The 20,602-nt window shown below is 45.3% G+C and overlaps 1 protein-coding gene across 2 annotated transcripts in view; it reads left to right on the top strand.

Annotated features, from left to right (window-relative positions):
• The window catches only part of PTPRA (protein tyrosine phosphatase receptor type A), a 126,488-nt gene extending 114,106 nt beyond the window's left edge, over positions 1 to 12,382 (top strand). For both annotated transcript variants that reach the window (XM_069745146.1, XM_069745145.1), the window contains 9 exons: positions 1,307 to 1,442; positions 1,546 to 1,695; positions 6,640 to 6,733; positions 7,101 to 7,177; positions 10,259 to 10,393; positions 10,564 to 10,689; positions 11,443 to 11,594; positions 11,673 to 11,808; positions 11,953 to 12,382. In XM_069745146.1, coding sequence (XP_069601247.1) covers positions 1,307 to 1,442; positions 1,546 to 1,695; positions 6,640 to 6,733; positions 7,101 to 7,177; positions 10,259 to 10,393; positions 10,564 to 10,689; positions 11,443 to 11,594; positions 11,673 to 11,808; positions 11,953 to 12,027 — 1,081 coding nt within the window. In that variant the 3' untranslated portion in view covers positions 12,028 to 12,382. The remainder of the gene's footprint in view (positions 1 to 1,306; positions 1,443 to 1,545; positions 1,696 to 6,639; positions 6,734 to 7,100; positions 7,178 to 10,258; positions 10,394 to 10,563; positions 10,690 to 11,442; positions 11,595 to 11,672; positions 11,809 to 11,952) is intronic.
• Positions 12,383 to 20,602: the final 8,220 nt, after the last annotated feature.

The following is a 20,602-nucleotide window of genomic DNA, read 5'->3' as shown; positions in this document are numbered from 1 at the left end:
TCCCATGGTTCTGCCGGCCCTCTGCATCGTTCCCCCATGGTTCTGCCGGCCCTCTGCATCGTTCCACCATGGTTCTGCCGGCCCTCTGCATCGTTCCCCAATGGTTCTGCCGGCCCTCTGCATCGTTCCCCCATGGTTCTGCCGGCCCTCTGCATCGTTCCCCCATGGTTCTGCCGACCCTCTGCATCGTTCCCCCATGGTTCTGCCAGCCCTCTGCATCGTTCCCCCATGGTTCTGCCGGCTCTCTGCATCGTTCCCCCATGGTTCTGCCGGCCCCCTGCATCGTTCCCCCATGGTTCTGCCGGCCCCCTGCATCGTTCCCCCATGGTTCTGCCGGCCCTCTGCATCGTTCCCCCATGGTTCTGCCGGCCCTCTGCATTGTTCCCCCATGGTTCTGCCGGCCCTCTGCATCGTTCCCCCATGGTTCTGCCGGCCCTCTGCATCGTTCCCCCATGGTTCTGCCGGCCCCCTGCATCGTTCCCCATGGTTCTGCCGGCCCTCTGCATCGTTCCCCCATGGTTCTGCCGGCCCTCTGCATCGTTCCCCCATGGTTCTGCCGGCCCCCTGCATCGTTCCCCCATGGTTCTGCCGGCCCCCTGCATCGTTCCCCCATGGTTCTGCCGGCCCCCTGCATCGTTCCCCCATGGTTCCGCCGGCCCCCGGCATCGTTCCCCCATGGTTCTGCCGGCCCCCTGCATCGTTCCCCCATGGTTCTGCCGGCCCCCTGCATCGTTCCCCCATGGTTCTGCCGGCCCCCTGCATCGTTCCCCCATGGTTCTGCCGGCCCCCTGCATCGTTCCCCCATGGTTCTGCCGGCCCCCTGCATCGTTCCCCCATGGTTCCGCCGGCCCCCTGCATCGTTCCCCCATGGTTCTGCCGGCCCCCTGCATCGTTCCCCCATGGTTCTGCCGGCCCCCTGCATCGTTCCCCCATGGTTCTGCCGGCCCCCTGCATCGTTCCCCCATGGTTCTGCCGGCCCCCTGCATCGTTCCCCCATGGTTCCGCCGGCCCCCTGCATCGTTCCCCCATGGTTCTGCCGGCCCCCTGCATCGTTCCCCCATGGTTCTGCCGGCCCCCTGCATCGTTCCCCCATGGTTCTGCCGGCCCCCTGCATCGTTCCCCCATTGTTCCGCCGGCCCCCTGCATCGCTCAGCCCCTCCCCCTCCTTGGTGCCTCCTTGGTGAATCCCACCTTCTCCTGTTGTCATCAGCCACCTGCCCGTCGGCCCTTTGCGTTTGACCTTTTGGGGTAAATTTTTTCTCTGTGAGTTTTTGGCCTGATCGTTCTGTGTTCTGTGTGTCTGCAGCGCCGGCGTGGGCCGCACCGGGACCTTCATCGTCATAGACGCCATGCTGGATATGATGAATGCTGAGAAGAAGGTGGATGTGTACGGGTTTGTCAGCCGGATCCGGGCTCAGCGCTGTCAGATGGTACAGACAGACGTACGTAGTGAGGGCCTCCGTGGTGTGGAGGGGTTACTGGGCCATGGTGGGGGGCCCCGGTCTCCTCGTGTGCTCGCAGTCACGCCGGCCTCCTCTCCTACAGATGCAGTACGTCTTCATCTACCAAGCGCTGCTGGAACATTTCCTTTATGGAGACACCGAGCTGGAGGTGACGTCTCTGGAAACCCATCTCCAGAAGTTGTACAATAAGATTCCCGGGACCCACAGCAACGGCCTCGAGGAGGAGTTTAAGGTCAGAACGCATTCATGTCATCTTCTAGAAATGGGATTGACGGCCCGGAAAACCCCAAAGACCCTCTATGAAATGCCCCTCTGTATAACCCTTACCCCTGCTACCAAACTGTATATAGAGGTGTTACCAGTCTTTGTACAGGAGGAGGAGGTGAGCTGTGACATCACCTATTGTGAATGGTGGCTCCTGTGTTACCTACTGTATATAGAGGTGCTATCAGTCATTGTACAGGAGGAGGAGGTGAGCCGTGACATCACCTATTGTGAATGGTGGATCCTGTGTTATCTACTGTATATAGAGGAGTTATCAGTCATTTTACAGGAGGAGGAGGTGAGCTGTGACATCACCTATTGTGAAAGGTGGCTCCTGTGTTACCTACTGTATATAGAGGTGCTATCAGTCATTGTACAGGAGGAGGTGAGCTGTGACCTCTATTGTGAATGGTGGCTCCTGTGTTACCTACTGTATATAGAGGTGTTATCAGTCATTGTACAGGAGAAGGAGGTGAGCTGTGACATCATCTATTGTGAATGGTGGTTCCTGTGTTATCTACTGTACATAGAGGAGTTATCAGTCATTGTACAGGAGGAGGTGAGCTGTGACATCACCTATTGTGAATGGTGGATCCTGTGTTACCTACTGTATATAGAGGTGTTATCAGTCATTGTACAGGAGGAGGAGGTGAGCTGTGACATCACCTATTGTGAATGGTGGCTCCTGTTACCTACTGTATATAGAGGTGTTATCAGTCATTGTACAGGAGGAGGAGGTGAGCCGTGACATCACCTATTGTGAAAGGTGGCTCCTGTGTTACCTACTGTATATAGAGGTGCTATCAGTCATTGTACAGGAGGAGGTGAGCTGTGACCTCTATTGTGAATGGTGGCTCCTGTGTTACCTACTGTATATAGAGGTGTTATCAGTCATTGTACAGGAGAAGGAGGTGAGCTGTGACATCATCTATTGTGAATGGTGGTTCCTGTGTTACCTACTGTATATAGAGGTGTTATCAGTCATTGTACAGGAGGAGGTGAGCTGTGACATCACCTATTGTGAATGGTGGATCCTGTGTTACCTACTGTATATAGAGGTGTTATCAGTCATTGTACAAGAGGAGGAGGTGAGCTGTGACATCACCTATTGTGAATGGTGGCTCCTGTTACCTACTGTATATAGAGGTGCTATCAGTCATTGTACAGGAGGAGGAGGTGAGCCGTGACATCACCTATTGTGAATGGTGGATCCTGTGTTATCTACTGTATATAGAGGTGCTATCAGTCATTTTACAGGAGGAGGAGGTGAGCTGTGACATCACCTATTGTGAAAGGTGGCTCCTGTGTTACCTACTGTATATAGAGGTGCTATCAGTCATTGTACAGGAGGAGGTGAGCTGTGACCTCTATTGTGAATGGTGGCTCCTGTGTTACCTACTGTATATAGAGGTGTTATCAGTCATTGTACAGGAGGAGGAGGTGAGCTGTGACATCATCTGTTGTGAATGGTGGATCCTGTGTTAACTCCTCTATATACAGTAGATATCAGTCATTGTACAGGAGGAGGAGGTGAGCTGTGACATCACCTATTGTGAATGGTGGATCCTGTGTTATATACTGTATATAGATATATTATTAGTCATTGTACAGGAGGAGGAGGTGAGCTGTGAGATCACCTATTATGAATGGTGGATCTTGTGTTTATCTATATAGAGGTGTTATCATTGTACAGGAGGTGGTGAGCGGTGACATCACCTCCTGTATATAGACATGTTTTCCAGCTGAAAAGTCACAGGTTATTCATAGTCTGTGTGTGTGTATATATGTGTATATATATATTCTATAAACATAATTGTCTAAGGGTCACTTCCGTCTCTGTCCTTCTGTCACGGTTATTCATTCGCTGATAGGTCTCGGCAGCTGCCTGTCATGGCTGCCGTGACCAATCAGCGACGCGCACAGTCCGATTAGTCCCTCCCCTGCACTCACTGCCCGGCGCCCGCTCCGTAATCCCCTCGGGTCACCGCTCACACAGGGTTAATGGCAGCGGTAACGGCCCGCGGTGTAACGCACTCCGTTACCGCTGCTATTAACCCTGTGTGTCCCCAACTATTTACTATTGATGCTGCCTATGCAGCATCAATAGTAAAAATGTCATGTTAAAAATAATAATAAAAAAACCTGCTATACTCACCCTCTGCCGCCTTTCCCGCTCCTCTGGAAGCTCCCGGGACCGCTCCATTGCAAGCGGCAGCTTCTGCTCCCAGGGCTGGTGTGCGACAAGGACCTGCCGTGACGTCATGGTCATGTGACCGCGACGTCATCATAGGTCCTGCTCACACCAGCCCTGGGACCGGAAGCTGCCGCTTGCAATGGAGCGGTCCCGGGAGCTTCCAGAGGAGCGGGAAAGGCGGCGGATGGTGAATATAGCTGGACTTCAACGGGCTATATAGATAGAGAGAGATTATATATATATATATATATATATATATATATATATATATATATATATATACATACATACATACATACATACATACATACATACATACATACATACATACATACATACATACACACATACACACATACACACATACACACATACACACATACACACATACATACACACATACATACATACACACATACATACATACATACACATATACATACATACACATATACATACATACACATATACATACATACATACATACATACATACATATATATACATATATATATATATATATATATATATATATATATATTATTGTCTAAGGGTCACTTCCGTCTGTCTTTCTGTCACGGATATTCACTGGTCGCGGCCTCTGTCTGTCATGGAAATCCAAATCGCTGATTGGTCGCGGCAAAACAGCCACGACCAATCAGCAACGGGCACAGTCCGGAAGAAACTGGCCGCTCCTTACTTCCCACAGTCAGTGCCCGGCGCCCGCATACTCCCCTCCACTCACCGCTCACACAGGGTTAATGCCGGCGGTAACGGACCGCGTTATGCCACGGGTAATGTACTCCGTAACCGCTGCTATTAACCCTGTGTGTCCCCAACTTTTTACTATTGAAGCTGCCTATGCGGCATCAATAGTAAAAAAAAAATGTAATGTTAAAAATAATTTAAAAAAAAACAAAAAACCTGCTATTCTCACCCTCCGTAGTCCGCCGAGCCGCACGCGCCTGCCGCCATCTTCCGTTCCCGGCGATGCATCGTGAAATTACCCAGAAGACTTGGCGGTCTCACCGGAGCTTGGGTGGATCCCAGGGGGTGAGTATATAACTATTTTTTATTTTAATTATTTTTTTTTAACAGGGATATGATGCCCACACTGCTGTATACTACGTGGGCTGTGTTCGATACCGCGTGGCTGCTATATACTACATAGGCAGTGTTCTATACTGCATGGGCTGTGCTATATATTACGTGGCCACTGTTATATACTACGAGGCTGCTATATACTGCGTGCTATATATTACGTGGCCAGTGTTATATACTGCGTGGCATGTGTTATACACTATGTGGCCTGTGTTATATACTGCGTGACTGCTATATACTGCATGGGCTGTGTTATATAGTTCGTGGCTGTGTTATATACTGTGTGGCCACTGTTATATATTGCGTGGCCTGTATTAGCGCATCAGGTATTCTAAAATATGTATTTATATAGCAGCCACATAGTATATAGCACAGGCCACATAGTATTTGTCTGCTATGTACTACATGGCTCCTATATACTACGTGGCCTGTGATGTATACTTTGTGGCTGCTATATTCATACATAAATCCATATTCTATATATATAAATATACTAGATGGTGGCCTGATTCTAAAGCAGCGGGTGTTCTAGAATATGTATGTACGTCGCGCTGTGAGTGGGAGTTAAGTTCCACGCCAATATCGCTGATTGGTCGCGGCCAGCCGGGCGAGACCAATCAGAGAAGCGTGGTTGAAATCCCGCACCAATTCGCTGCAGTACTGCGTTTCGCTGATTGGTCGCGGTTGGCCGGGCACGACTAATCACCGAAGAGGTGTTTAAATCCCGCGACAATATCGCTGATTGGTCACGGCTGGCCACGTAGTATATAGGACAGCCACTTAGTATATGACACAGCCCACGCAGTAGATGGCACAGCCACGTAGTATATAGCAGAGGCATGTAGTATATAACACAGCGATGTAGTATATAGCAGCCACGTAGTATATAACACAGACCGCCATGTAGTATATAGCACAACGACGTAATATATAGCAGCCACGTAGTATATAGCAGTCACGTAGTGTATATAGCAGCTATGTAATATATAGCAGCCACGTAGTATATAACACAGCCCACATAGTATTTAGCACAGCCACTTAGTATATAGCAGCCACGTATATAACACAGACAGCCACGTAGTATGTAACACAGCCCACATAGTATGTAACACAGGCCACGTAGTACACAGCAGTGTGGGCACCATGTCCCTGTGAAAAAAAGAATTAAAATAAATAATAGTTATATACTCCTCTTCCGTCATCCACCGAAGCCATCCCGCTCCTCGCGGTGTGTCCGGCAGCTTCCGTTCCCAGTGATTGCATTGCGAAATTACCCAGATGACGAAGCTGTCTCGCGAGGTCGCTAAGTCATCTGGGCAATTTCGCAATGCATCACTGGGAACGGAAGCTGCCGGCTGCATCGTGAGGAGCAGGAAAGCTGCAGAGGCGACAGGTGAGAACAGCATGATTTTTTATTATTTTTAACATTCTATTAGGCAGCATCAATAGTAAAAAGTCTGTCCGTGATGGGGCGACACAATGGCACTGATTGGAGGGGAGTAGGGAGGGACCATTTCGCGGCCGGACTAAACCTATTTTTTACAATGCTATACAACCTGATTTTGCCCCCGATGTCCTCCGGTGACCGTTATATTTTTGCTCTTTTACTTATCACAGAAATTAACGTCCATTAAAATTCAGAACGACAAGATGAGGACGGGGAACCTTCCCGCCAACATGAAGAAGAATCGGGTCCTGCAGATAATTCCTTGTACGTCTCTCTGACTCCGGGTCTCGCCTTTGCAGATTAGTATTAATATGTTGCGTGCATGGTTGGTTTTAGAGGGGGGCAAAATCGGCAGTTGCCTAAGGTGCACATATTCATAGGGGCTAGGTAGCAATCTTTTCATACCAGCGCCAATCGGGTTGACAGCGGCTGGGACACCTCTTATATGCTAAATTCTGGTCACTAGATTCCTGGAAATCCTCACTGCTGGTGGGAGTGGGAAATGCATTATATTCCCCTAAAATTAGGAAAATTGTTTTCTATTGGGGTGCAGATGTGGGGGGCAGCAATCACCCGCTCCCAAGAAAATATATATATTTTTTTTACCTTTTATTTTTTTCTCTTTGACCAGATGAATTTAACAGAGTAATTATACCGGTAAAGCGAGGAGAAGAAAATACAGATTATGTAAATGCCTCCTTCATTGATGTGAGTACCTCAGCCTCTAATCTGAGTGTCGTACATAGATTATATATCTACGCCAGATATTTTATACAAAAAGAAGAATTAGGGGTTTTTTAAGCAATAAAAAAATCTTGCTAAAAGTTGTGTGTGTGTGTGTAAGTTGAGACAGCGTACGTCCCGGTCACTGGGAGAGCTGCTCCTGCTGCCGACACTGATCAGTCACTCCTCAGTCTGATCGGTGCAGGAGAGGATCCACCAGGACACTAACTCCTCAGTAGTGATCAGTCACCGGCCTGGCAGGAACGTCTGTGTATGGTGCTGGTATATACACTGGAAGTGAAATGATTGTGTGCTAATGTAATGTCCAGTGTGTGTATGTAGCAGGGCAGTGTATGTAGCGGCGTTGGATGTAGCAGGGACGTGTGTGCATGTAGCAGGGGTGTATGTGTGTGCGCGCGGCCTCATTTGTGTAGCAAGGCTGTGTGTGCGGGCTCATGCATATACCAGGGCTTTGTGTGTGCTTCCTTATACTTTTAGCAGGGCTGTGTGTGCGGGCTCATGCATGTGTAGCAGAGCTGTGTGTGCTTCCTTACATTTGTTGCAGAGCTGTGTGTGTGCGGGCTCATGCATATAGCAGGGCTTTGTGTGTGTGCTTCCTTATGCTTTTAGCAGGGCTGTGTGTTCTGGCTCATGCGTGTGTAGCAGAGCTGTGTGTGCTTCCTTATACTTGTTGCAGAGCTGTGTGTGTGCGGGCTCATGCGTGTAGCAGGGCTGTGTGAGTGCGACCTTATATGTGTAGTATGGCTGTTCGTGTTCTGGCTCATGCGTGTAGCAGAGCTGTGTGTGCTTCCTTACACTTGTTGCAGAGCTGTGTGTGTGCGGGCTCATGCATATAGCAGGGCTTTGTGTGTGTGCTTCCTTATACTTTTAGCAGGGCTGTGTGTTCTGGCTCATGCGTGTGTAGCAGAGCTGTGTGTGCTTCCTTATACTTGTTGCAAAGCTGTGTGTGTGCGGGCTCATGCGTGTAGCAGGGCTGTGTGAGTGCGACCTTATATGTGTAGTATGGCTGTTTGTGTTCTGGCTCATGCGTGTAGCAGAGCTTTCTCTTCTTTCATCCGTCCCTTCCGCTGCGGCCAGATCTCCAGTCACGTCCTGCGGCTTGGGGCTGATTGCTGTATTGAGTGCGACCACACGGTCCCCCCATTTATCTGCGTTATATTTTATTTATGGCAGACTGATTGGTGATTACCCCCTTCCCTCTTTGTAGGGGTCAGTAATGTGCGCTTGTTCTGCATCGGTTGGGTGTTTGCCATTTTTGAGTTGTTTACAGCTCTGAAATAGAAGCGTGATTTATTTATCAGCGTGGTGTGCGGTAATCTGCTGGTATTTACTAAGCTGGTCGCTCCACGTTTCTGTAAGAGAAAGCGAGAGCTCGGCATATTCTGGGCGCTACCTGCTATGACTTGAATGTGTTTCAAAAAGGAATTAGTCCTCCATATTTCATGTGACTATGCATAGGTGAAAAATCCATCAAAATAAAAACCAAAAAGTTGGGTTCCCTTAAAGGGGATCTGTTACTTGTCATAAATATGTAATATTTTTCTCCTGGTGTAAATGCCGTTGTTCCCCTGAATCCGGTGCTGTGTTTCTTTTGTTTCTACGCCTCTCCGTTCCTGAGATAGGGCCTCCTCTTTCCTTTATGTAAATGAAGTCATTTAGATAAGTGGGTGTGGTCATTTCTTCTTGAGGACCAAGGACAGATTTACATTCTAGTAAGAAGAGGCCATATCTCTGGAATGAAGAGGCGTAGAAACAAAAGAAAAACATCACCGGATTCAGGAGAACATTAGAATTTACACCAGGTTAGAAAAAATACGTATTTATGAAAAGCTATGTTTTCCCTTTAAATTACTATTAGTATTTCTGAAAAACTTTAAGGTCCCGACTTTGGAAAATCCTGACACATCATCTCAGAAATGCATGTTTCATGAAAAAATGTTAAGCTCCACCCACTTGTTGTTTAATTGGACTAGAAATGATATACAAATCTAATTAATGTGAGTCCGGACACTGATGCAGGATTGGAGGGCGCAGACCCTGTCCTGTATGCAGAGGCAGTCGTAGTCCCACAATGATCTAACTTTTGATGCCCTTTTAAGCTGATCTAAAGCTGTAAATGTTTATGGAAAATCGGATAATGTTATGTTGCCCAACTCTTGAAGGAGCTGAGGACTTTTTGTATATATTTTTTCTCTTTTTGTTTTTTATACTTCAATATTATACGTAATGTATTTGGGGCTTAAAATAATGTTTTTATTGGGTTTTATTAGAAATTTAGCACCTTTTGCCCTGTACAGGCAATGGTCTTAAATCAGCTGAGAGGAGCTCGGAAAATGACAGATGAATGTAACAAACTCTCATGTCAGAAGGAGCCCACTGACAAATTCTCAGTTAACTCATTCTGCAGCCAGAAATAGTGTACAGTGCACCACAGAGGCTGCAGAAGGCAAACGGTGCAACATTTTTAATGAGACTCAATTGCAACAATTCTTTTTAGCACATTGTAAATGCATTTTAGTGTAATAAAAAAAAAAAATTGGTGAACGATTCCTTTTAAAGGGTTTTTTATCTATTTACGATTTCTATGTATTTTAATTTTCCTTTGTCATTTACGTTTCATCCATATTGATGTTCCTGCACTAATGCCTTTGCCCTGCTGACAATACTGGGGTGGTATTAGTCGTCCATCCATAGTTTATTGCTCCCTTTCTCAGCGTTGTCACAGGTTTGCACCCCGGGGACTTCACAATGAATAAATGTCCTACAGATTATTGAAGTGGTGCCGCCGCTAGCATCTCCCTTGTGGGGTGTTGCCCTTTCCTTCCCGTTTGTTTATGGTAAATCTTACATTTGCTTCTAAGACTATATATTAAAATATTAACATGGGCTTAATATTCGGAGGAGGGGTTCTTTACGGTAAAAGTAAATGGCAGCAGCGATGGCCATTGTCCTACTTTTTTGCATTGTGTGGTGACCTCTGCTGTTTTTGGCCCTGACACGGGGGTGCTCTCTTAACAAATTTTTTTTTCCATTTGCTATTTACAGGGCTACAGACAGAAAGACTCGTACATTGCGAGCCAGGGCCCGTTACGTCACACCATGGAGGATTTCTGGAGGATGATTTGGGAGTGGAAATCCTGTTCTATTGTAATGTTAACTGAGCTGGAGGAAAGAGGACAGGTAAGGGTTAATCAGGGGTGAAAAATGCCACCATCCTCTGATAATCATCATCTGTTCCTGAGGAACATTCATTAATGGCTGATTTTCTATAAACTGTTGTGATCTCTTGGTTGTCCGCCTCCTCGGGGGCGTGGAGCTGACTGTACATTCTTATTCCTGTGTCCTTACAGGAGAAGTGTGCACAGTATTGGCCGTCAGAGGGCGTCATGTCACTTGGGGATATCACTATAGAACTGAAGAAAGAGGAGGAATGTGAGAGCTACACAGTGCGAGATCTACTGGTCACCAACACCCGGGTGAGAACGCTCACAAGGTCTGGTAGAGGTCTCTGCTCCTGTCATTGGGGAGATTGTCTTTTGGGGCTTCAGCCGGTAAGCTGCAGTTATCCTTGGTCCTTCAGCACCTGGACTCCACTTGTCTTTTGGGGCATCTACTGATGGACTTAATTGATCTTTTGGGACCTTGGCAGGTGAACTCTACTTCTCTTTTGGGGCTTAAACAACTGGACACTCGTGTTGGACCTCGACAACTGAATTCCACTAGTCTTTTGTTCCCTCGCCTGGTGAACTCCATTTGATTTTTCTTTGTGGCCTCCCATGAGGGGTCTCCTTTTATCCATTTTTTTGCACCTTTGAAGGTGGCCTCCACTTGCCTTTTGGGGCTTCACCAAGTGGAACTCACTTGTCCTTTGGCGCCCTGCCAGGTGCATTCTGCTTGTCCTTTGGCGCCCCGCCAGGTGGACTCTGCTTGTCCTTTGGTGCCCTGCCAGGTGGACTCTGCTTGTCCTTTGGTGCCCCGCCAGGTGGACTCTGCTTGTCCTTTGGCGCCCCGCCAGGTGAACTCTGCTTGTCCTTTGGCGCCCCGCCAGGTAGGCTCTGCTTGTCCTTTGGTGCCCCGCCAGGTGGACTCTGCTTGTCCTTTGGTGCCCCGCCAGGTGGACTCTGCTTGTCCTTTGGCGCCCCGCCAGGTGGACTCTGCTTGTCCTTTGGCGCCTGGCCTTTGGTGCCTCGTGTATCACTTTCTATTAACCATTACTTTTTTTTATCCAGGAAAACAAAGCCCGTCAGATCCGACAGTTCCACTTTCACGGGTGGCCGGAGGTTGGGATCCCAACAGACGGAAAAGGGATGATCAATATCATCGCGGCCGTACAAAAACAGCAACAGCAGTCCGGGAATCACCCGATCACTGTGCACTGCAGGTGAGTAGAAAAGCTGCCTCTGCCAACACTGGCCCATGTTCTCCGGGAGGGCTCATGTGCTGTTATTTGTGTCCGCAGTGCCGGCGCTGGGAGGACGGGGACGTTCTGCGCCCTGAGTACAGTCCTGGAGAGAGTGAAAGCTGAGGGAATTCTAGACGTCTTTCAGACCGTGAAAAGCTTGAGGTTACAGCGGCCACACATGGTTCAGACACTGGTAGGTCCTTGGTTTCTTCCTTTGGAGCCCATTTTTGGGGAGATACGGGGTTGTGGTTGGAGTCACAGAGCGATAATGTCCCTTTCGCTGCCTTTTTTTGGGGTTGTCCTGATCAAGAAATGAATTGTGACTTTCCCATTACAGGAGCAGTACGAGTTCTGCTACAGAGTGGTGCAAGAATACATCGACGCCTTCTCGGACTACGCCAACTTCAAATAAGAAGCCGGCGGAGGACGTGACCGTGGCCTTTAATATTTTGTAATATTCTATTTGTTAATATCTAGATCAGTGTATATATCTTAACTGTTTTAGAGGATTGGTACAACGTGCTTTATATTAGCTGGACATTTTATATGTAGCAAAGTGATTAGTGCCGATAGCCATTTAGGATTTTTATTTTTATTTTTTTCATTTTTTTTATAATTTGAATACAATAGCTTGATGTTTTGGATTTTTTTTTTTTTATATCCCATTCCCCATTTGTTTATTGGCATTGACACTAGCTCCATCTCTAACCTGAAAGGAAAAAGCCTTTGGAAGCTTTTTTTTTTTTTTTTTTTTTTAATTTTTAAGACTTATGGGAAACACAGCAGCATCATAGGCGCCACATTTACCGCCGTACATCATGAATTTCTTCTGTAAATAATTATATAAATAGAAATTATATCATAGATTTTTTTTGTATTAAAAGCGAAAAAACAAAAAGATAAGATGAAACTATCGGTCTTGAGATTATTGATACTCCGTTAACGCGAGGCCTCCATTTGTGACAGAGGCAAGACTTGCGGTGCTCGTAAGGGTCAGGGGGAAATAAAGGGGGTGTCAGACACCAGTTGTAACCTGAATATGCTGCTTTGTATCACATAGGGCTAATTCTTATCGTACATTCCAGGTATTGAAGAAAAAAACATAACCCAAGTCAACTTTTGCTCCTCCGTTCTCTATCAGTTACTCACAACATAGGCACCTATTTTGTCAGCTCCAAATATTATAATAAGGCTATAGTTTTGTAGCAGACAGTAACCTAGGATAAAGTGCAAGGCTGACTATAGCGGTCACTCTTAAAGGGGACTTGTCACTTGCCATAAATATGTGCTGTTATTAACTATTGTGAATGCCGCTTTTCTCCTGAATCCGGCGTTGTTTTTCTTTTGTTCCTGTGCCATTCCTTCCCTGAGATATGACTTCTTCTTCCCGCTACAGAAATAGTCTTTTAGGCTGAGGGGGCGTGGTCCCTTTGTAGACTCAACATAAAAACAGACCTCGCCCACTTCATCCTAGAACTATATACAGACAAGAAAGGCCATATCTCGGGAACAGAGAGGGATAGAAACAAAAGAAAAACGACACCGGATTCAGAAGAATGGTAGTATTTACGCTACATGAAAAAATACACATTTATGGTGAGTGACAGGTCCCCTTTAAATCCATTGGAGTCAGTGTCATGGACAGCTACTGTCCATCATCAACAATTGTTTAATATCTGAAATGATGGCATCATTCTGCACATTGATCAAGCTGACAAAATGACTAACCTACGGCCAGGCTGTGTTCACGTCCATGTCAAGAAACATCAGTGAAGGTCTAATTTTCATGATTTTCAGAAGTTGGACTCGACTTTATTAAATTTCCACAAGTTTTAGACAGAACTCTCTTAACTGAAGGCATTCCTCATACTAATGTCACTAGAGCTAGACGTACAGACTGAAAGAAAAAATAATTGGAAGATTTTGTTTGATATGATTTGCTGACACAGAAATCCACTTAAAGGGCAACTCCTATCAGATACAAAAAATTTTACACATGCAGGTACAATTTCTTGCCGATAAGGGGTGGTGTTACTGTACTTTAGTCCTGGTGTGGTAAAGATATGATTTGGAAAGTGTTTTATGGGTAGTTATTAGTGCTGACTGAATGTGCTTGAATAAGGTGTTATCTGAGCATGCTCGCGTGTTGAGTGTGTTCGGCTCCCCACAACTGCATGTATTGCAGCTGTTCGACAGCCACAACACATGCATGGATTGTCTAACAAACAGGCAAATCCCTGCATGCGTTGCAGCTATTGAACATCCGCGAGACATGCAGTCGCGAGGAGTGGAACATGCTTTTCGAGCACGCTGAAGACACTCGGCACACGAGCATGCTCAGATAACACCTTATTCAAGCACATTCTTTCAGCACTAGTAGATGTAAATAACACATTTTCTAGTTCCGGACATTTTACTGAAGGCATTGAAATTACTATCAGCTGTAATCGGAGTTGCCCTTTAGTGTGCCCAGCAGTGACGATAATTTTACCTGAAATCTTTTTGTGGCACCTTATGGTTTTTTTTTTTTAATTGACCTAAAGTATCAGTGATAATAAAAGTGAACCCACTGCTGATGTACAGAGCTGTGGCTGGGGTTCCTAATGTCTGTATGCTGATTCATTGGTATTTGACATGTGACACAAACCGCTGGAGGTTTAGAGGAGATTCCTGATCTGTACAGTCTAGTGCACACATCCCACCTTGGGCGCCAACTCTGACCAAAGAGTTTCCTGCTTCTTCCTCCTGTGGAGGTCACAGAGGGATTCTGCACATGAACCTTCAGATGACATTAATAGTAGTGAATCCTTCACATATGTAGTGTTCTCCCCTAAACTATTGGCTTTTGGGTAAGACATACTGGGACTTAAAGGGTTTGTCCAGGATTTAGATATCGATGACTTATCCACGGTGAGGGTCTGACATCCAGCTACCCCGTTGATCAGCTGTTATCAGCGCCAGAGGTGGCCGGTTGTACTTAGCGCACAAAGCCGGATTCGCACAGCTCCATACATTTTGTAGTGGCTGTTCTTAGTACTGCAACTCCACTCCTATTGAAATTAATAGGATCTAGTCCGCAGTACTCAAGAATGGCCACTAGTTTGTGTATGGCGCTGTAGGTGTCGGACCCTTGCCAGTCTGATATTGGTAACCTCTCTTGAGTATAGTCCTCACCCAACACCTCGGGGGTGACCTGAATGTTGGCGGTGACCAAAGGAAATGCAACCAAATCGATAGCACTTAGCATATGACACAGTCGGTGGTAACATTTTTATGCTTTTTTATATAATTTCTTTTTTTTACCTATAGCACTTTATTTTATTTTTTTTGTGGGGGGGCAGTGGGATGTGTTTGATCTTATTTTTGCCTTTTTTTGCTATTTTCTCTCAATTGGTAATGGGAGGGGGGCAGGGGAATGTGTCTGATCAAATTTTTCCCTTTTTTGCTATTTTATCTCAATTGATAGTGGGAGAGATACAAGGCTTTGCACAGCATGGCATCAGAAGAAAAGGGAAGGGACTTAAGGGGTCTTTTCTGTGAAGGCAGGGTGCACTGTAGGGTTTTTTTTGCGCTTTTTTTTGCTGTGATCCTTTGTTCTGCCATATTACAGACCGATGTATGAATCCCTACACCGTGCCTTCATGGTCAGTCAGCTACAGGCTTATCTAATGCATTGCTACTGGACATCTTCTGTCCTGAACCGCCTTAATTCATTTTGTTTGTTTTTTGGGTGCAGTTTTTGTATGTGGGCCTTTTTTGTTTTTCTTGCTTCAACTGATTTTGGAGCATTTCTATTTCAGGCAGAAACAACAAGAATTGACTTGTTGCTTCTTTTTCCACATAAAAAAATAAACTATTGAAAAACAAACCGCCATGTGCGCACTGTAGATGTGAACAGGGAGCTTATTCAAAGGGGATTTATAGAATCTGCTCTCAAATCCACATATGTATACTGTGTGAACATGACCTCTAGGATATGTTTCAGAATCTGCATCAAGAGGCGTTTCTTGTTGGAGCCTTTTGTCATGGAAGCTGATTCGTTTCAAAATCCACAGTCAAATACCACTTCAAATACTTTTTATGGGATTTTTAGATGCCGCTGCTTTGCCGTCGGATTTCCATAGTGGCTATATGTTGCCAGAAGAGCGGACAGGCCACTTCTCTTAGGCTGGGTTCCCATTGCGTTATGGGACCGCGTTAAACGGACAGCGTTGCACGGCGAAATTAACGCCGTGCAACGCGGCCGTTAACGCGCCCATTCACGCTAATGGGAACGCGCTACACTACATGTTCGGCACGCGCTAGCGACGCGCCGGAGAGCGGGGACGTTACCGCGACCCCGAACGCGGCCCCATAAAAAACATTGCGTTAGCGCAATCCGCTAGCGCTAAACGGATTGCACTAACGCAATGTGACCCTAGCCTTAGCTTTGGAATCCTGCAGTGACAAAAGAAAGAACACGTGTACTTTGCTGTGCATGTGTTCCTTGTTTTTGGGGGGTTTCTTTGTGCTTTTTTCCTACTGTTTCCAGTTGGAATTCACCTGAAAAAGAAGCTGTGTGCACATGGCAAAAAAGGCTCAGTTCGAAAATATTTGCCCAAAAACTCAGTGCGCACAGCCTAATGTAGCTTCAAAATCCATGTCCGGAAACTCAAAATTTTCAACATGGATTATTGTGGATGAAAAATACACCCACAAAAAAAAGTTTAAAAAATTAAGTTTTTCTAGTGTTTTTTTTTTTTTTAATACACTATTTTTGTTCACAGGACATTTTTTTTTCCTTTTCAGCTTTCCAATTTTGAGCCTCAAGAATTAACTTGTTGCCCCTTTTCCACATAGTGCCCATGATGCTGTTTTTTTTTTACTATTTGGGTTTCTTCTTGGAAATAACAGGAAGCTTTTTCCGAGAGGATTTGAATCCGTTTTTTTCTTGTTGATTTTGGAGCCGAACAGAATGTGAACCAATCCCAAGTGTTGATACATTTTTCTGTAAAGATGCTCCATGGATTTCCTCTTTAAATAATTTTTCTTTCTTTTCTAGCTCTTTAGTAAGACTTAAGGTTGTGTTGCTCTGCTCCCGTCGTTCCGATGTTGCCCATCAGACATGCTTTGATGTGTAAATCCCGATTCCTACGCTCGGTCAATATAACCTCAGATCCATTTTCAGAGGTATTTACGTGTCTCTCCACCTCTGACGGTGGGATTGCGATGTCACCCGGGCGCTCGTATTGACTAAGCTTCACCAAAATCCGATTGCTCATTCTCCAGCTTAATAGGTCGTAATCGACAAACACATCAATGTAATTATCATGATCTATAGGAGATGAGCAGAGCCAGATAATGAGGTCAGACGGAGCTGCTCCACATCGCCAAGTGCCAACAAACTCCCACTATGTGAATTTCACTTTTTTCTCTCTGTAATTTTTTTTACTTTTTTTTTTTTTCTTTAATGACTTTTTAATTTTTTTTTTTAATTATCGTTTGTAAATAATTTTTAGATCTGTTCTATAGCATTTGACTTTACATTAAAGCTTGTGGACACTTTCATGACTTTTTTTTATTTTTTACACTTAAGCATTGTTAATAATTTTGCACTGTTCAGCTTTGCTGTCTGCAGAATGAGTTAACTGAAATCCACCAGTGAGCTTGTTTGTTCTGATGGAAAATGTAACTTTTTAGCTGAGCTCCTCTATGCTGATTTATGACCTCATCAAGGTTCAGCTTTGATATGGTCTATAAATCCGTAAAGAGGAATTTTAGAAAAAGACAAGTGCGTTAGAAAAAGTCTCTTCTCAGAATGAGCTCGCTGGCTGATTCTCACTTAACTCATTCTGCAGCCAGTAAAATTCTTAATGGAACCCGATTTACAAAAATGTCTCCAAAGCTATCCATAAGCGATAAGGTGATGTACAAAATTAACATGGCTGCTTTCTTCCAAAAACCGCTCCACCTCTGTCTACAGATTGTGTGTGGTATTGTAGCTCATCGCTTCTTTGGAGCATAGCTGTAATACCTGACCACAACAGATGTGGCGCTTTTTTCTTACTTGCTTCTCTCCAGAAAGTTTTTTTTTTTTTTGTTTGTTTTTTTATTAATTTTTCTATTTATTTATTTTTTTATAATTTTTTTATTTTAGGGTTTTTAATTGTAGCAACTCACATTCACAATCAGGTCCGTGCAATTTACGATTGACCTCCAACATAAAAGTATATCATGAGAACACATGGATAGATTTCCGGGGAGCCCCGTACTCGGCGGCGGTCCAGTAGGACCATTTTAGCCCCCCATTCGGTAGGCGCCATCTATGTCACGTCACCCAATCCACCGGTGTTTTGGAACTCGTGAATGGACTGAACATTCCGTCAAACATTTCCATGATTCTTTGTATTTTGTTCCCTTTTTTGTTGTTTAACTGTTGTGACCTTTTTCCTTTTGTACCATGTGAGCCGCAGTTTGGGTTTTCGGCTGCGGTTTTAGCTCTGTCCATCCTCCGCATTAATCCTGACATCAGATCATGCTATTAATGGTGCAAATAAAGGCTTGTCCATTCCCTGATTTTCGGGAAGTCGCTCAAGCACCAGGTTTTACTCTGAAATAAATGTGTCCATTCCAGAAAGACTTGTGTGAGTGTCGGCTTCTTTCATCTGGAATTTGCAGGATTTTTTTTTTATTGTGCATGGATATGTGGCACCAAATTACAGAGGCATCCCGCTTAACGTCAGTTCAAACTCACTTTTTTTTTATAATTAGGGGGTTTGCCCTTTGACTGTGCCATGAACCCAGTTTTTTGGGGGTGGGGAGGTGGGGTTAACATTTTAATATACAGACGAAGCCCAACATGTTCCTATTATGTCTTCCATTTCTGTCTGCATCCAACATAGCATAGCAGAGAGGGCAGTGCTATTCTTATCTGCTAAAATTACATTTCCCAGCAGCACTTGCTTCTCCTCAGTGCTGCAGGCCCCTCTTTCCATCTTCTGTGTGTTCCCGACTAGTCCCACCTATCTGTGCCATAAGGCTAATCTGTGCACTGTCAGTACAGCACACTGCCTGCCGGATGCTTTCTTCTGCTGTCTACATCAGTATAGCTACCTCTTTAGTTTTACACCTTTATCTGGTTCTAGCAGAGACCAACTCTCCTGCAGTTCTCCACAATGGCAGTGCGGAGCTGTGTTTGTTGCCTGCTGCAGACAGATTAATTTTGTGTAACTGCAAAAGTTTGCTATATTGATGCATGTGACGGTTGCAAATCATTGATCTGACTTCTTCAGGATGCATCAAACACAACTCAAATGAGCCATGTACACAGAGCTCTATACAACAGTCTCCTTCCTGTCCACTGTATATACAACCTATCCTGTGGCATATCTCTCCTTTTAGCTCATCAGCCCCCCTGTATACAGCCCTTTCAGCAGTATATCTCTCCTCTCAGCACCCTGTATACTGCCCATCCTGCAGTATATCTCTTCTTTCTATCCACTTTAGGTACAGTCCATCCTGCAGTATATTTCTCATCTCAGCCTGTATACACTATATCCTGCAGTAAATCACTCCTCCCAGACCCTTGTATACAGATCATCCTGCAGTAAATCACTCCTCCCAGACCCTCGTATACAGATCATCCTGCAGTATATCTCTCCTTTCTGTCCCCTTTATATACAGCCCATCATGCAATATCTCTTCTTTCTGTCTCCTTTTATACACAGCCCATCCTGTAGTATTTCTCTCCTTTCTGTCCCCTGTATATACAACCCATCCTGCAATATCTCTTCTTTCTGTCTCCTTTATACACAGCCCATCCTGCAATATTTCTCTCCTTTCAGCCCTCTGTATATAAAGTCCCATCTTGCTTACATCGCTCTATTATTTGCTTCCCACTATCAGCCTTCCGCAGTGTAATGAAGGAGATTCCACTAATTTCCATGATATCCTCCCTCACAGTAAAAGTTTCTTTCCTCCATTGTATGAAAACTTCTAAGAGAGACTGCATTGCTTATGATCATCCTGGACCCTTGAAACTATAGGATGGTTCTAATGGCAACTTAATGGTAAGTAAAGCCTGGAGGAGTCTCTTTAAAGGGAACCTGTCACCCCGTTTTTTCAGATTGAGATATAAATACTGTTAAGTAGGGCCTGCGCTGTGCGTTACTATAGTGTATGTAGTGTACCCTGATTCCCCACCTATGCTGAGAAATACATTACCAAAGTCGCCGTTTTCGCCTGTCAATCAGGCAGGTCAGGTGGGCGTGATGACATCGCTCTTTTCTTCCCCAGCTTTCCGTTGGTGGCGTAGTGGTGTGCGCATGTCGCAGTGACGAATCCACTGCGCGCACGTGAAGAAGCAGCGCGCGATCTGCGCTATTACCCCCTGTCATCGGTGGGGGCGGTCATCTTCCTGGGGCCGCGCGTGCGCAGATGGAGTGCTCTGCTGCACGGGGCTTCAGGAAAATGGCCGCGGGATGCGCACGCGCGGTGCGCAGAAGAGATTGCGGCGGCCATTTTCCCAAAGCCGAGTTTGCAAACTTATATATAATATAAGACCATATAGTGATTTTGGAAATTACCTTTATTTTTGTTTTTTTTAAGTCCCTCTTTTCCTTCTGGACACCTTTCTGAACGAAGTTCCCATAAGGCTGCATTCTCATTGTCGTGCTTATGAAGCAATACAGGCTTTGTGTGCCTCAGTCTGGCACCATATTACTTGGGAGTACTTTCACGGCAAACTATTCAAAATAAGAATCAGATGGTACAAAACACTTTTTTGGACTAACTTATAAAACTTTGGGTCGAAAGCAGAGTCACATGGGTGTACAGTGGTCCTCTATAGATGGCCATTTAACCAATTACAGCTCAGCTTTTCTTGCCTAAACTGCTGTGGAAGAGTGCGCCAGTGACTATAATGTGCCCCAACCTTTGGCAACCACCAAACTTTACCAATGAACTTAAAGGTTTTGGTTGTTTTTGTACAATTTCTTTAGATGATGATC

The sequence above is a fragment of the Ranitomeya imitator genome, chromosome 1, assembly GCF_032444005.1.
Source record: "Ranitomeya imitator isolate aRanImi1 chromosome 1, aRanImi1.pri, whole genome shotgun sequence".
In the NCBI taxonomy this organism is placed as follows: Eukaryota; Metazoa; Chordata; class Amphibia; order Anura; family Dendrobatidae; genus Ranitomeya; species Ranitomeya imitator.
Note: the sequence above shows the minus strand (reverse complement) of the source record. Positions and strands in the feature narration are given on the sequence as shown.